This window comes from Setaria italica, chromosome V (genome assembly GCF_000263155.2).
Source record: "Setaria italica strain Yugu1 chromosome V, Setaria_italica_v2.0, whole genome shotgun sequence".
NCBI classification, from domain to species: domain Eukaryota; kingdom Viridiplantae; phylum Streptophyta; class Magnoliopsida; order Poales; family Poaceae; genus Setaria; species Setaria italica.
The window spans coordinates 12,060,080-12,075,326 of NC_028454.1; the positions used below are offsets into that span (position 1 = coordinate 12,060,080).

General features: G+C 48.0%; 1 protein-coding gene across 1 annotated transcript; it reads right to left on the reverse strand.

Moving 5' to 3' along the window:
* Nucleotides 1-328: 328 nt before the first annotated feature.
* LOC101763684 (receptor-like serine/threonine-protein kinase ALE2) lies at nt 329-6,815 on the reverse strand. Its single transcript, XM_004968460.4, has 16 exons — nt 6,155-6,815; nt 5,335-5,445; nt 5,142-5,246; nt 4,807-5,040; nt 4,616-4,714; nt 4,451-4,537; nt 4,236-4,361; nt 3,938-4,156; nt 3,784-3,861; nt 3,630-3,704; nt 3,442-3,546; nt 2,948-3,319; nt 2,455-2,733; nt 1,787-2,191; nt 1,451-1,694; nt 329-1,374 (listed from the first exon to the last, which is right to left on the reverse strand). Exons 1-16 carry the CDS (start codon nt 6,207-6,209, stop codon nt 738-740), a joined length of 3,231 nt encoding a protein of 1,076 aa, XP_004968517.1. The 5' UTR covers nt 6,210-6,815; the 3' UTR covers nt 329-737.
* Between the last annotated feature and the right edge of the window lie 8,432 nt (nt 6,816-15,247).

Here is a 15,247-nt window from a genome sequence, read left to right on the forward strand (position 1 = left end):
ATCCACAAGGCCAAAAGAATTGCTTTCTGAGTCCGTACATAACATTAACAGCCCTAACAAACAACTGGCCAAACATAAGATAACCACAAAACAAATTACTAGACAAATCAGCAACTCAAACTACAAAAGCCATGAAGAGAAGAGGGACATCAGGGTTCTCATGCCACAGTATTCTTACAGAGAAAAAACCCAGCAGGTATGTCATGATGCAGTTCAACCTTCACAACTTTTAGGATCAGAATCAGATATCATAAATGTTAAGTAGACATCAATCTCAAGAATGTTTTTTCTTCAAATCAGATGGAATTCGTCAGTAACAACTAGTCACGAGCCAGAACCAAGAATCTATCATCCTCATTTCAGACCAGCAAATGTCAGTGTACAACAAGTCTGTCGAAATCCACAAGCCCAAGAAATGTATTCCGAATCTATACACAACAGCCCTAACAAACAACTACCAAACAAAAAACTAAGCGCAAATAAACTGCTAACTAAACAAAAGAACAAAAAACTCAAAACTAACAACCTGTAAAGGAACGAGGGGTATCAGGGTTCTGGAGTCTGGCCATATATGAGCAGTCCGCTGCTACTCTGATGTGATCTGAACTATATTATATAGCTTTTTTCTCCAGAATCCAGATGCATAATTTACACTAGCTCAGCTTGAAACTCTTTTATTCCCAATCAACTGAATATCCATCTGTCTTTGGAAAATTGGATGCCGAGCAAAATTTTCCTCACCTGCCGCTGTATTGGGAGCGTGTCTCATAATCTGGTGAAACGCCATGCTCGCTCATGCTCCCCCTAGACAGGCTTCGTAACCTCTGCCAGAACTTCCTGTTCTTGCCTGTCATCAGTGGGCCTGAACTGGACTGCTTGCGGAAAGAGCCTGAGTCATCAGCAGGAGTGAAGACTGGCGTGGAGCCAAATATCTCAGATATCAGCACTCTCTCTGCTTCCATGCCAGTCACGTCATAAACCGCTGTAGTGTGTATGGGCAACTCCTGGCTGAATCTTCCTGATGCAAGGCAATCGTCACCCTCGCTGCAAACAAGTTTCAAGGCCTGCACTACTTCACCCATGCTGGGGCGGTGCGCAACCTCAGGTTGTACGCACATTGATGCGATGGCGGCTGCTTTTGCTACATTGTCCAGTGGCACATTAGGGCCAAGAAGTGGATCGACTGCTTGGCGTAGGCTCAGAACATTTGTTAGAAGGGGCCGAGCCCAAGCCACTAGGTTTTCTTGCCCTGCAGGCTGAGACATGTCCACCGGCTTCCTACCAGTTAGGAGCTCAAGCAATACAACCCCATAACTGTACACGTCACTCTTTACAAGGAGATGCCCTGTCATGGCGTACTCCGGTGCAACATAGCTGAGAAGAAAGCCAAGCGATAATGTTTTTCTGTACAAAATACATTCATAAAAAGAAATGGGGATATGGTTCATACCCGAATGTTCCCATGACACGAGTGGAGATGTGCTGGTTCCCCTCCCCCCTCGCGGTCCTGGCTAGTCCGAAGTCTGATACTTTTGGCGTGAAATCATGCTCCAGAAGAATATTGCTTGACTTGAAATCGCGATGAATCACGCACGGGCTTGAATCTTCATGTAGGTATGCGAGCGCTCGCGCTGCCCCCAGGGCTATCTTCATACGGGAATTCCAATCAAGTGGAGCTGTCTCACGGTCCACTCCTACATTGAGCAAACAGAAAAACAAACAAAAGGGCACTGCGTTAAGTCGATTCTTGAAACTTCTAGACGTACTTTAACATGCAAATACATACCGTGCAAATGGGATTCTACACTGCCATTTGGAATAAGCTCGTATATCAGACACCGTGCATTCTCCTCAACGCAGATGCCTAACAACTTGACCAAATTCCGGTGGTGTAAACGTCCCAGCATCTCAACCTCAGCCAAGAACTCTCGCTCACCCTGGCCATCATATCTCTTAAGGACCTTCACCGCAACTGTCGTTCCATCTTCAAGTGTGCCCTGATAGACACATCCGAAGCCACCTTCGCCAAGTACTTTTGAATCATCAAAGCCGTTTGTGGCCTTGTCAATCTCAGCAAATTTGAATGTTTTTGCCTGCCCTGCGTACGTTGCGATGCTTGAGCCTAGTGAACCTGACGGACCTGAAGGTGAACTATAGCGACCAACACCAGCTAAATGCGTGTGACCTGTGCCTACAATCATTTGAGACGGTTTAGAAGGAAAAACTAGTACCGGCTAAAGTGCACATATTATTCTAGCAAGGACATGTACATGATGAGAAATTGCAGAGAAAGCCTTTGAACTGAGAAGTTATTGCAAGCACTGTTGACTGGCATTTCAAATAACTAATATTTGCTTATTGACTATAAATTCATGGTGAATTTCAATAGCAAATTGGCACCACTTCACTAGACAATTAGCAAACTATGGGAATTAGCATGTTAGCTACACGTACCAGATGACCTAGAAAATTTTGGAAGTACATTATGTGGAAATCCTTGAGCTGTGTCACTTGGGCCCCTGAATCTTAGTATCAGCAACCATGCAGCAAGACAGCAAATAATCAATGCTATAACGGTAGACAAAACGGCAATAGCGATTAGGCTGCCATTCACTTTTCTCTTGGGTCTTCTTACATCAACCCCAAGGGGTTTCATTGCCCTCGCATTTCTGTTGTTGCCAAATGCCCCATCACCAACACCTTCTGGTGCTGAAGGTGGTGAAGGAGGAAGACCTGCATAAAGTTCATATTTCTTGGTGAGAACTAGTGGTGCAGAATTTCAACATGTTCAATAAATGAGATGGTGCATGACTTGTTTGATGCTGCATCCTCCACTGTGTGCATATGCGATTGAATGTCAATAATAGATTTGATGGGCAAAATATGCACTGATCAGCAACAGAATACCAAATATAAAACGAGTCAGGACACTAGCAAGATCACAGACCTGGATATACAACATACAGAATCTCATAGTCCCCAAAGACTGATGGTTTTAAAGAAATTTTTTTGCTCCACAAGCTTTCAAATGCTGAAAATGCTGTAGCATTGTCGAACTTCACTTGCATTGGTACTAGATCGACAAGAACCATTGTTTTGTCAGGTTGATCACCAGCAACATTTGCACCCATTACACGGACCTGCCTCTCTGCCATGTTTACCCCAGACGATACCTCTTCAGCAAAATCAGAGACCAATGGAAAGAATGAATAAAGGTCAACACTTAGACGAATTCCAACTCTGATTGGTAGAACACAGGCACATGGGGCTCCCGCAGGTGGATCTGTTAGAGGCTCAGGGCATGATAATGAATTGCAATCTGCATTTCACAGGCTCCAACATGTAAGCAATCACCGATATCACACACCACACCGGTAATATTAGATCCAATTTGAAATGATAAACGTATGAGAACAAATACGCAAAACTGTACATCTGTACCTGAATTAGGTGGTGGCGGAGGCAATGTCCAAATAGGATGAGCAGATGGTGCTTTTGGCTCCGGCAGGGGAGGGATTGGAGGCAAAGTAGGAGAAAGATGATGCCCTAAAAAAACCAACAGTTTGGAAATTTGTATTGACATGAGGAAAAATCATTAATAAGGCAAAGAAACAAGGCCATGAACATACTTTTCTTTCCTTTCGTGGGACCCCTCGACGATGCTGGCGAAGGAGATGGGGGATGTACAGGAAAGCTTGGATGTCCTGGGCAGGAAAAAAGATACGAGAAAATTGTCAGTGTCTGAAATGAATCCAATGCACAAGCAGACATTAGCTGGACTACCTTGAGGGATTGGTGGAGGTGCATGGTGATTTTGCCTTTTAGTCCCAGTCTGTCTTGGAGCTCGCGAGACCTCGGGCCCTGTAATGCATAACCTTTTAGATCCATGGTCAGAACTGACAATATTTAGGCTTCAGGTGGAAGTGTATTTACAGACCTTGAGCACGTGACGGCGGGAATGATGGGGCAATTGATGGATTTCCTCCATTCTTTGGAGTATTGGATTTCCATCCCCGAGCATGAGATCTACCAGTGGGTGCCGATTTAGGAGCTAAACTTGGTGGTGAAGGTTGGGCATGTGAAACTGATGAAGCATTCTTCGGGATTGAAGGCATATTTGTGTTCTGGGGCGAAGGACTTGTTGCAGGTGCAGATCCTGAAACAAGGAATTTTGGTTGACAAGCTACATTGACATATACAAGAAGACACAGCCAAAGTTCATTAACTGAGATTACCTGTAACTGGTGGTTTGTGATCTGGGACAGTTTGACCAGTGGATTCCTTTGGAGGAGATGCATGTGGAACATGATGCTTCTTGAGATTTGCAGGAGGGGAAATATTTGCTGGGGGTGCTGTGTTTCCTATGTATTAACATATAGTCAAATATTTAGAACAGAAGGGCTGAACAAACCACAATCGAATTGATCAAATCAGGCAATTTTATCCTCACCATTCTTATGCTCACTTCTTGGAGCCTCTGCCTGCTGTCGCGGTGCTTGTACTACAGGTGATGCAATCGGAGGATTTACATGTGGAACTGCTTTTCAAGAAATAGGAAAATGAGAAGAGATATGGAACCTGAGTGATTTTATCTACTTTCAAGGAAAAAGTTTACCTGAAGCGGAAGGAGGGATAGCAGGAAAACTTCCTGAAGGTGGGTATGGCGGAACGTCATTTGCTGGAGGGGGCAATGCAGGGGGTGGATGAGGTGGGACTACAAATTTTTTTCATCAGTGAGATGAGATTTTATGCAGAAAGAATTCATGAATAAAAATCTTAATCACTTCTATCAGTCAGAACATATACCTGACCCAACCGGCCTATTTGGTTGATTGTTCACAGATGGAGGTGGCACGACTGGTGGAATAGGCTTGAGGGCAACGGACGGAGCAGGAGCCTGAACAGAAGGTAGCAGTGCAGGTGCCCCAGGAAGAATTGGAGTGGGATTTTCAGCTGCAGCTTGTGGAGGAGCTACCGGTGCAGGAACCTCATCCGTGGGATCAGTGGGTGCAACCTCAATTGGAGGAGGTGCATTATACACTACAAGACATAAAGTTTGCAGTGTAGCCATTAGGACTGGGACATCATATAATCATATCTAACTGCAGGGACAACAACAAAATTGGAGGAGGATGAGTTACCTTCAGGAGGAGTTATTGGACTGGGAGCATTTTGCGGCTCAGTGGGAGCAGCAGGGCTAACAGCTGCCTTCTCGGGGGAAGGACTTGCTGATGGAGTAGATGGTGCTGAAATAAAGAATGTAAGGGGTTACACTCCAAAGTTGATTATGGTCTGGGAACATAATGTCATGCTGTATAGGAAATTCGGAGCTACCTGTTGGAATAGTTACTGGACCAAGAGCAAATGCAGGTTCAGGAGGACTAGAAGCTTGTCCTTGGTCTGGAGGAGAATCAGTGACAGCAGGAGAAGGGGCCAGAGTAGTACCTACATCAAGTAAAGAAGACAAGTTCATGGCAAGGACTAGAATTATGCACACTACTCCGCAATTATTAAGATCAAAGTTTACAATCATCAGGTTGCAGTTATTAGAGTAATTTTACTAGTGCCTAGTCACCGTATCAAATGACACTACCATGTTGCAGAACAAGAGCAATGATGATGCAAGTACAGGACATGGAAATGCCCGTCATATTTATGGAAGGGAAAAGAATGCAGTCATCCCTCGAAATTCAGTTCGAAAGCTACAGCATGCCAGGACGAGAACTGGAACTTCGAAAGCCACCGGCATTGCAGCATCCATCTTAACTAAAATTCAGAAAACAGAAATTTCATTTATTTCTAGCCAATTCATAGCATCCGCCCCCGCAATTCGCTCAAATTCTGAAGTAACAGCCCAGAACCGCAATTCCTCAGCCACAGATCAGTTAAACAACATGCGCATTGCAAAGAAAATTGCTGATCCAGAACTCGAAGTCACCCTAACAGAACACGCTGAATTCTTCTTAAATTGCTCAACCGAGGCTGGGAAGAAAACATGAGAAACAACCCATCCTCCGCACTACTACGCCATGGAGCCAGACCGCCAGTTGAGCACCATACACCGCTGGGTCTCCCCACCCCAAGAAACCAGAGCAAAGGGAGGGGGACAAGCTGAAATCGAAAATGCATTTGCAACGCGTGGAGCTGCGCTCACCTCTGGATCCAAGAGCCGAAGCAAGAAGAAGCGCCACGAGAGCAAGAGTCCGCATCTCGCTCCCCTCACGCGCGCGCCGCCGCAGTGGGAAATCAGCAAGCCCAGCAGCAGCCGTCAATGCCGGCACAGATCACAACCTTGCCGGCTCCGCTGCGACGCCGCTCCTCCCGCCGCAACCGCAAGAAGCCCCTGAAGCGCGGGAAGACGACGGAGCCTGACCGACATTTTGGCGGCACGCCATGGAGGGCACCAAACCCATGTGGAGGAGTAGGAAGCCTGGCAGTGGGAGGGAGGGAAGGGGAGGAGGAATAGAGGAAGGTGAGGAGGTGCCGACCCGGAGGCAAGGCAAGAGCAAGACAGCGCCACCACCAGCAGTCCAGCACGGCCAGTACAAGTACCAGTAGAGCGAGCAGTAGTTACAGAAGACTAATTGTAGCTAGGAATAAATTACTAGCATCATCCTCCTAACAACAGAAAAAATTTCCAGCAGCAGTATAAAAAGAGAGAGAGCTTTGGGTTGAAGGAAGAAACAAGAAGCTAATCCAGGGGGCGCGAGGAACAGTAAACTAACATTCCTTGCTTCCACCCCGTGCCCTCCTCTCACGATCTCATTACTGCTCGGGGAGGTGCAGGGCACATGCCGGGATCAATAACTAATCTCTACATGTGTCCTAGTACTAGGGATGGATGAAGGAGGGGCGAGCGAACAAAAGGGCAGGAGGAAGGAGGGAGAATCTTGGTTGGGTTTAGCCGGGGGGTAATTATTGAGCTGTACCGGCATGGAAAGATGCAATCTTTGGGTAATTAATCCGGGGATAATGCCAACCCCACTGTCCCTCTCGCTGTAGATTCTTGGCCCCGCGGGCGTCGGGCGGTGGGGGCGTGGATGGGTCAGGTGGTGGCCTCGTCGTCCGGCGGCACCCGCCAGCCTGGTCAGGGATTAGCCCAGTGCCCAGCTCTGCTGCGTTGGAGACGGAGAGCACGAGCGCTCGCGTTCGTATCGGCACTCCGTGTCACGGCAGCGCGCGCGATCCGGCTGTCGGTCGATCACGAGCGCGCGACGCGCTCCCGTTCCGTCCCCGTGCGCCGTCGGCGTAAATGGGGGCAGCGCCGGATCACGCCGCGACGCCACCATCGGATTCCGCGCCGCCGCGGCATGGAGTTTGTACCGGACCGGCCCATGATCCGCGACGGATCCTCAGATTCCGACGTGCGGGTTTGTCCCCCTCCTGCGTGAGGCGTGAGCAGCGCATCGGCAGCATGCGTTTGGTTTGGTCGCGGGCGGCGAGGGGAGGCGAGGTTGCGGCGTCGCGGTCGCCGACGCCGACTGCTAACTTGAAGGCTTGCGGCGGCGGCAGGCCTGGCCTGCCTGGCTTGGGACCCCCGCGACAGCGGCCAGGGGCGCCAGGCATGAGGCTGCTGTATGCGTGTACGGCGTACACGTACGTGGTCGCAGATCCTGGCAATCACGAGGGTATTATTGCGGGGGGCAGTGGACGTGTAGTATTACTGTTAGATTCGGGCTAATCATCCTTATCACCTGTTCCTGAATTCCCGGCGTCCCCCTTATACGGCCCTACCTGCGTCCATCCTGATTCAACCGAGTTGGATGGACATGTACCTCCAAAAAAAAAAAGACAAAATTTGAACCAAGTCGAATTTGGTTGAAATTCTCCCCAATCCAAACAGGCATACTGCTTCAGGCACAAAGGAGTAAGCGGGCGCGCACAGCGATGGTTCACTGGCCTCGATAGACAAATGTAACCGTAGTGGCGCTGTCGCCCTGATCCCGCCGTGATCAGGGAACAGACCAACGTTTTGGACGCAGACAACACAAGAACACAACCCGAGCGCCCCCGTGGTCGGCTACAGAGCCATCCAAGAACTAGCTCACAAACCTAGCTACCTGTAAGCTCCAACAGATACTCCATGCTATACTACCTCTGGTCATCTGCATCCATCCATCATCTACCCACCCGTGGGAGGCTGACTGCCTTGTCTGTCCTCTCTACTGAATTGAACTTACGCTGATGAACTGATTAACAAATAGGACAAGTAACCTGCACCAATGCACCATCGCATGCTTCTCGTTCACTTCATGCGGCGAAAACTCTCTCGAGTCTGAAGCAACACGCGGCTATTGGCGACCGGCGTCGCTTTCTCGTACGTGTAACTCGATTCAGCAGCAAGCAAGCAACAGCAATGGCCGCGACGGTTGTTCATTCCGGCCACATTTGAGATGCTTCATCCGGAACTGATCGGTCGGCCGCGATACTGCAAAAAGAGTTGATGATGTCTGCACGCATATGCATTGTGTAGATCATCATCAGCTGCAACCAGCAAGTGAAGCAACAGCAACATTTTCCTTGCCTACGATGCTTTCCACGGTGATCATGATGCAAACTGTAGCATGGTCCTCAGCCTCTCTCTCAGGTAGCTTGCAAATACACAGAGCTTTGCGACACGTACTACAATACAACAGAGAACGACGGTGTACGCGCGTGTACGCGTCAGGGTCGCTTGACCTACTACGGCTGCTGTTAGTTGCAGCTTTGTTTGTCACCGGCCGGATCCATCCATGGCCATCGGTGTCTAGAGATTGCGTGACAGGCAAAGTTACCTACACGTCGTCGCCACCTTTGCTTGCCAAGTTGCCATGCGTTGGAGTCCAGGAGTCCAAAATTGATAGGAAGCCGATCAAGCTGGGACAAAAAAGTTAACCGGTTCTTCCATGCGGTCTGATCGGTGCGGTCGGATCGGTTGGTGTGGCAAGATCAACCGGTCTAATAGGTGGGCAATACATACGATATTGATAGAACCCTATATTACTTTTTGTTGTATTACTTTTATTTATAAATATATTTAAACATATTTATAAATATATTACTTTATAAATATATATTTATATTATCTAGCAATATAAATACCCGAGATAAATTTATAAAGACCCTATAAAATTTATTACTTTATAAAATTTATCTACAAACCGAAAGCAATATAAACCTTATAAATATAAATTCCCCACCCTATAAATATAAAGGGCCGTGGCCGATTAAGGCTAACACCCAATGGAATAAAATATTTATCTTTACTTTTATCTTCAAACCCTAATCTTTTCCAACCCCTTTGCTTCCCTCCTTCGCCTCGACCATGGTTGAGGACGTTCTGAGTAGCCTGCCAAACTCAGAGCAACCCTAGACGTATCATTCCTGACGGGATCCCTCCCGAGGTGGTGAACGTAGGTTTTTGCGTTGCCCCTATGCAAACCGGTCTGACCGGCTAAACGCAGGAGCCTCGCGAGGTGAAGTTCCATCGCGCGCGATCTAGCGCAATTCGGTGTGTTGACAAAAAAAAAAGCATCAACACCATGCCTCCACGTGATGCACACATGGCCATCCTACGTGGGCACATCAACCTTTCTACTATTTCTCACAACGCTATATACGCTTGTATTGTATCTTGGGGATTTCGTAGGATATTTAACCAAAAAAAGATATAATCCGTTTCCAAATGGGGCCTTGGTCCAGGCTAATCAGTAATTACTGGTCCCGATGCTATATGTTCCTCAAGAGACCGGTCCAGGCACGGACAATAAACTAGCAGCACCAACTTTTTCTTGCAAAGATTGAGCATTCTGCTGTGCTGGTCATCTATCCCTGTTCTTTCCTGGCCGTCAAAATCACCGTCGAACTCTCGGTGGGTTATAGCCATTTTCAGCTCTAACGTGAATTGCAGGAGGGCATTGCAACGACGACCTATCGTTGTACAGCACAGGGACGTTCTACCCATTGAATATTCAAAGTGTAGCAGCCAAGAAACCTAAAGTGGTTACTTGACCTCCAAAACAACAGAAAGAATCATCTGCGGAACCATCGATCTCTTTGGCTTCTCCTTCTCCAAGGCACTAAAAGAATCATGCATCCACATCCTGACATCCACTTCTATTTAATACGGACATGCCTGAATTGTTTGCTTATCTTTCATATTACATATTTTTTTTGAACCCCTCATCTTCTATCTCAATTCTCAAAAGAAGAGAAGAGTAACTGTAAAAAAAGGTTCAGTATGTAACACACCGGCAATCTTGCGGGGACGGTGGTCACCAGAGCAGTAAGTCTGGCCAACCATTATATGCACTAATATGTCTTAAGCAGCAATGCTCGAAACCCCCTGCTACTGCACGATCCTTTCATCACACATGGTGTGTCATATAGCTCAAAGGAGGCGGATTTGTTTGGTGATAAAATCACTAATGCAAAATCAGACGAGACTCACTTGAAGTTGATCTCTCTATAGTCAAGCACACGTTAATGACTCAATTGCGGAGGAACCAACCGCAGAGGATCCCTATCCGTTCTACTCCCTCAGTCCCAAAAAGAATTGAACTCTCGCTTCCCGAGAAGTCAGCCAATTTTAAATTTAACCAAATGTATACAAAATTGTACTAACATCTATGTTACAAAAAAAATATTAATATATTAATAATGTAATATATTTTCATACTAAATCTGTTTGGAGATGTAAATGTTAGTATATTTTTGTATAAATTTGATCAAATTTAAAATTATTTAACTTCTCGAGAAATGAGAGTTGCATTCCTTTTTGCATGAAGGGAGTACGCGGAGGACCGGGGGAAAAGGCCAAAAACTCTATTCAATGAAGAGGTGGAGGTGGAATCGAGAAAAAACTAAGATTTTATCTTCTTTTTAGCGAATCACGTGAGAATTACTGTGGATACAAAAAAATATTCTCTAAATATTAACTGTAAAACTCACGTGTACAAAATGCAATCTAGCTCATGCAATCAATTATACATGTATATGCATGCTTAGCAACGTGAGGACCTGTTGACTGTTGTATAAGCTTTGTAGCACTGGCTCGTTCTACATACATATTTGGCATATGGCTGCTGCTGCTGAGATGCCTGAGATGTGAATCATCACTGGAGGAACGGACAAGACGACCGGTTTGTTGGGCTCCTGCTCATGAGTCATGATCTCGTACTGTCGATCGACTAGTTGCAGCGGACGACGTACGTGCCCTGCATGACACGACGCTATCACGCCAGTTCGGCTCACATGCTTGCTGCTCTGAAAATTGCCAAGTCCGTGGACACGTTCCTGTTCAATCATCAGTACCTGTAGAGAGGATGAACACTGCAAATGTGGTGGTTGGGGTGTGTACAAATTTGTGGCGTCTGGAGCTTGTTAGGTGTGCGGTACTAGATACCATCTCGTCTAGCTAGAGGAGACGGGACAATCCTCGCATCAATATGATTGGGCCTGACAAGTGGCATCATGGATTGCTTGTCCAGTGATTAGTCCACTGCCTGTCGCATTCTTGGAGAGAAATGTGTATATGTGTCCATAATATAGTCCATGCAACAATGTGGGTCAGTATGCAGTGTCTCAAATGCAAGGGGAACAAAGTACTGCAATTGAAGCACGTTGTATGTATATTTTTTTTATTTCTTATAGCAATGGGGGTATTCTGTGACCAAAAGCCAGCTGGCTTGAATTGATGATCGGTCGCATCATCACAATTTGGTTTGTTTATAATTTGGTTCTGTTAGAGTCCTGATGATGGAAACGCTAATCATGCCATCCTTTTGTGCAGAAAGGAATAAGGCACATTGGATTGCTAGTCTTTTATAACTCGTGATCGCTTTTGCATTATCATGGGTCCATTATTTGTCGCATGAACCGTGTCAAATTCATGTTGCTCCCCAAATCATACATGCCATTACTGAATTAGCGCGTGCTACCCTTTTTTTTTTCTTTATTCAAATGGCGCGTGCTTGGAGTTAAAACCTTTTCCCCATCCTTGAAAATAAAATAAATAAACCCCAGCTGATCGATGGCCAGCTTCCCGCTAGTACTTTGTATGAACTCGTGTGAGTGGCAGGGAAAAGGTACAGTGATTCAGGGCGCCCCCTTCTGTTCGGCTCTGAACTTTGTGTTTGTGTGTTGCTGTAAAGCGGAAAAAAGCGAGAGCAGGCGTTCACTTCACCACATCCACATGAGCCGAGCGAGCTTCCACCACGCAACGCAACGCACTGCCCGTCTCCATCTCCATCTCCCTCACTCCTTTTGCCAACACGTGCAAGATCGTGGCGGAATCGGCGCTGCTAGCTGCAACTGCTACCACGACCACTAGCGATCGGTGTCTGCATGGCGATCACAAACATGTTCAGAGCATTTTCAGAGTATAGCCATTTCTGAAGAAGATGGGAGCATTCCATATGGCTGTCACTCTATAAATGCAGCGCTTAAAACCTGACCTTTCTGGCCACTTCATCCAGACCACCGCAGAGCTGTAAGGTTGGTTGGTTTGGATCATGAAAAGCGCGGGCGCACATACACTAGACATCTGCATCCACGGATCCACCACGCCTTGGCCTTAAGCTCTTGGCCCTTGGTGAAGCCATGATAAAGAAGAGATCAATCAGTCTGAATGTCTGATCTGATCTGGGTAGAAGGGAGAAGGAGAGTTGGACCATGCCGGCCGGCCTACCAGAAAAGTGACCGGTGAATGTGAATCAAGCTAGCGGCCGGCACCCGGTCCTGCTCCGATCTGAAGTGCGCATGCACTGCAGTTGCGATGCAACCCTGGCAGTCAGGCAATCAGGGGCACGCCTCAGGTCCCTTTGGCTTCAGCAATGAGGGCCTAAAGATCAAAGCGGCAGCGGCAACTTTTCCTTTTGCCCCTGCAAAGGAACAAGGGACCATCCATCATCGCGGTCGTCGCTTTAATCGCCCTTGCCTTGCCTTGCCTCGCAATTCTACCCATCTCTAGTGCCCATCTCTCTTGCAGTCTCAGTCTCAGCATCAGTTACGAGTTAGCAGAGGAGGTAGATGATGGGCGATGGGGCAATGATGCATGGGTCGAAAACTGAAAGACTGACAGAGTGGAGTGGTGGTAGATGCCAGTAGCAACAGACAGTGGCTGGTCCTGACGGATCCTGAACTCAAGGGGCTTGACCAGGAAGCTTCCACTCCATGCATTCTCTTTTCCTTTCGCAGGAGAGGAGAGGACAAACAAAAGAACAGCTTTGTTGCCACAAATCAGGGCGTCTTTCTCTTTCGGTGTTTGCTCTTTTCAAGCTACGTACAAGCCTACCTCGTTTCAAAAAAAAAAAAGATACGTACAAGCCTACCGTCTCTGGGGACCCGACTTTGTTCTTTCTGGATACAAGGACTGATGAGCGGTAGAGTACTAGCACAAGGCTGTTCTTTAGCGGATTACGTAGCAGCCTGTATATGTGTGTCCCTGCAGCTCCTTCGATGAGGAATTGAGGATTAGAGCTCGGAGGCTTGGGTCGCGATCCATCCAGGATCATGCAGGCGAATCATGAGTCATGATCGGCCTCTCGGTTTTCTAGTCTTTTCATGAGTATCACCCGCACGGCGTTCTAAGGCGGATCGTAAGGTTGATTAGCAGGAGGAAAAGGGTTCCGGATGAATGCAGGTCTTGTTTAGTTGTCCAAGCGTAACTGTAGCATTTCGTTTGTATTTGTGAATTATTGTCCAAATATTGACTAATTAGGCTCAAAAGATTCGTCTCGCAAAGTATAACAAAACTGTGCAATTAGTTTTTAATTTTATCTACATTCAGTACTCCATACATGTACCGCAAGTTTGATGTGATGGAAAATCTTCTTTTTGCGTAGGGCTAAAGTTGGAATTTTGGCAGAAACTGGGCCTAATTTCTGTGTTTCTGACGGGGACTTTGTTTCTTTCTTTTTTTTTAGAGGGCATAACTCTTTATTCATCAACAGAGGTATGACGGGACTTTGCTTCTGAAACCTGTTCCTGTGTACTGAGCTGAAAGTCTGGTGGTACTGACAGATTTCTTCGTTCTGTTTGTCTGCCAAAAAGATCAAGGAAATACGGGTCCGGCCCATCTGCGGGCTGGCTTGCGGGTGTAACCGGTGGTCTAAAAGAAGAAGCCTGCCAAACTGAAGCTATTGGGCCGAGTCGACGAGGCGGGAGATCAGGAGACCGCCGCCGACCCACCACACAGAGAGTTCGGCGTTCCGGCCCAGGAGGCTTCCAATCTTCCATCATCTGCTTCAGAGCTGTGATGCAGATTTTTTATGAAACACAGGTGGATCGGAGTGTGTGGTTAATGGCTCGCTAATGTATGCTGACAGCTTATGATCGTTAAAGCGTTGCAGTCGCAGGCGAGCTGTGTGAATTTTGGCATTGACATGCTCCACGATAAACGCGATGCGATGCGAGCCTAGCTCGTGACGGCCTACGTATTGTAGCCCATCTGGAACAGAAAAGACGACGCTCCCCTTTCGTACATGGCTACACATCTAGCTCCACGTATTGCCTCCGATTTAAGAACCGGTGATGCTAGAGGAGCGGACGATGGACCGGGCGAGCCCCAGCCCCCTGTGCTGCAAGCCTTCCTCCTGCCTGTGCGCGCCCTGTAGCTCCATGCTGCTATCGTTGTAGCCGCGCTAGTGCTCGGGCGGGCGCCCGGCTGTTTGAGCTACTCTACTCTTATCACTGCGATGGATGGGATCAACAAGCCACGGCCAGCCAGCCATGGCGTGTGCAGGCTCAGGCGCAGCGGCAGCCGATGGATGGATCGGGCCTGCAACAGCAGCGGCAGGCCCTGGTACACGCAGCAGCGGCCTAAAGGCTGCTGCTGCAGCAAGAGCCAGGCCTGGCCTGCTGCCTGATCCTCCCTGCAGCTACCAGCTAGGCGTCTGCCACAAAGAGCTACTCCGTGCACTGTGCCCGCCTGCCGCGCTGCGCTCCTGCGCGTCCTTTCTCGACAACCAACACGTCGCCTCGCCTGTCCGGTTGCTAGCTCTTCAGGTTTTGGTCCTCTTCTCCCATTGAATCGAATCACAGCAGCCCGGGAGACGGGAGCCCTGGACGCCATACGGCCTGGTCGGTCCATACACATCACCCAGCGAGACTGCGTGGGCACATTTCTCTCTCACACACCGCTCGGGACGTCCGTGCCCGTGCACCTCCCCACCGGCCACCGCCGCACGTCGGGCCGTGGAAGACGCGTGCCGCGGCACGTCCGTATGTACGTGCGGCAACCGTGGGGAACGGACACGCGCACGAACAG

Excerpts from the sequence above, each read along its gene's own strand:
- LOC101763684 (XM_004968460.4), bottom strand. The coding sequence starts at position 6,209 with ATGCGGACTCTTGCTCTCGTGGCGCTTCTTCTTGCTTCGGCTCTTGGA. Across the intron at positions 4,715-4,806 it reads AAATAGGCCGGTTGGGTCAG|TCCCACCTCATCCACCCCCT; the intron begins GTATATGTTCTG and ends AAAAATTTGTAG. Across the intron at positions 1,375-1,450 it reads CGTGTCATGGGAACATTCGG|CTATGTTGCACCGGAGTACG; the intron begins GTATGAACCATA and ends CTTTCTTCTCAG.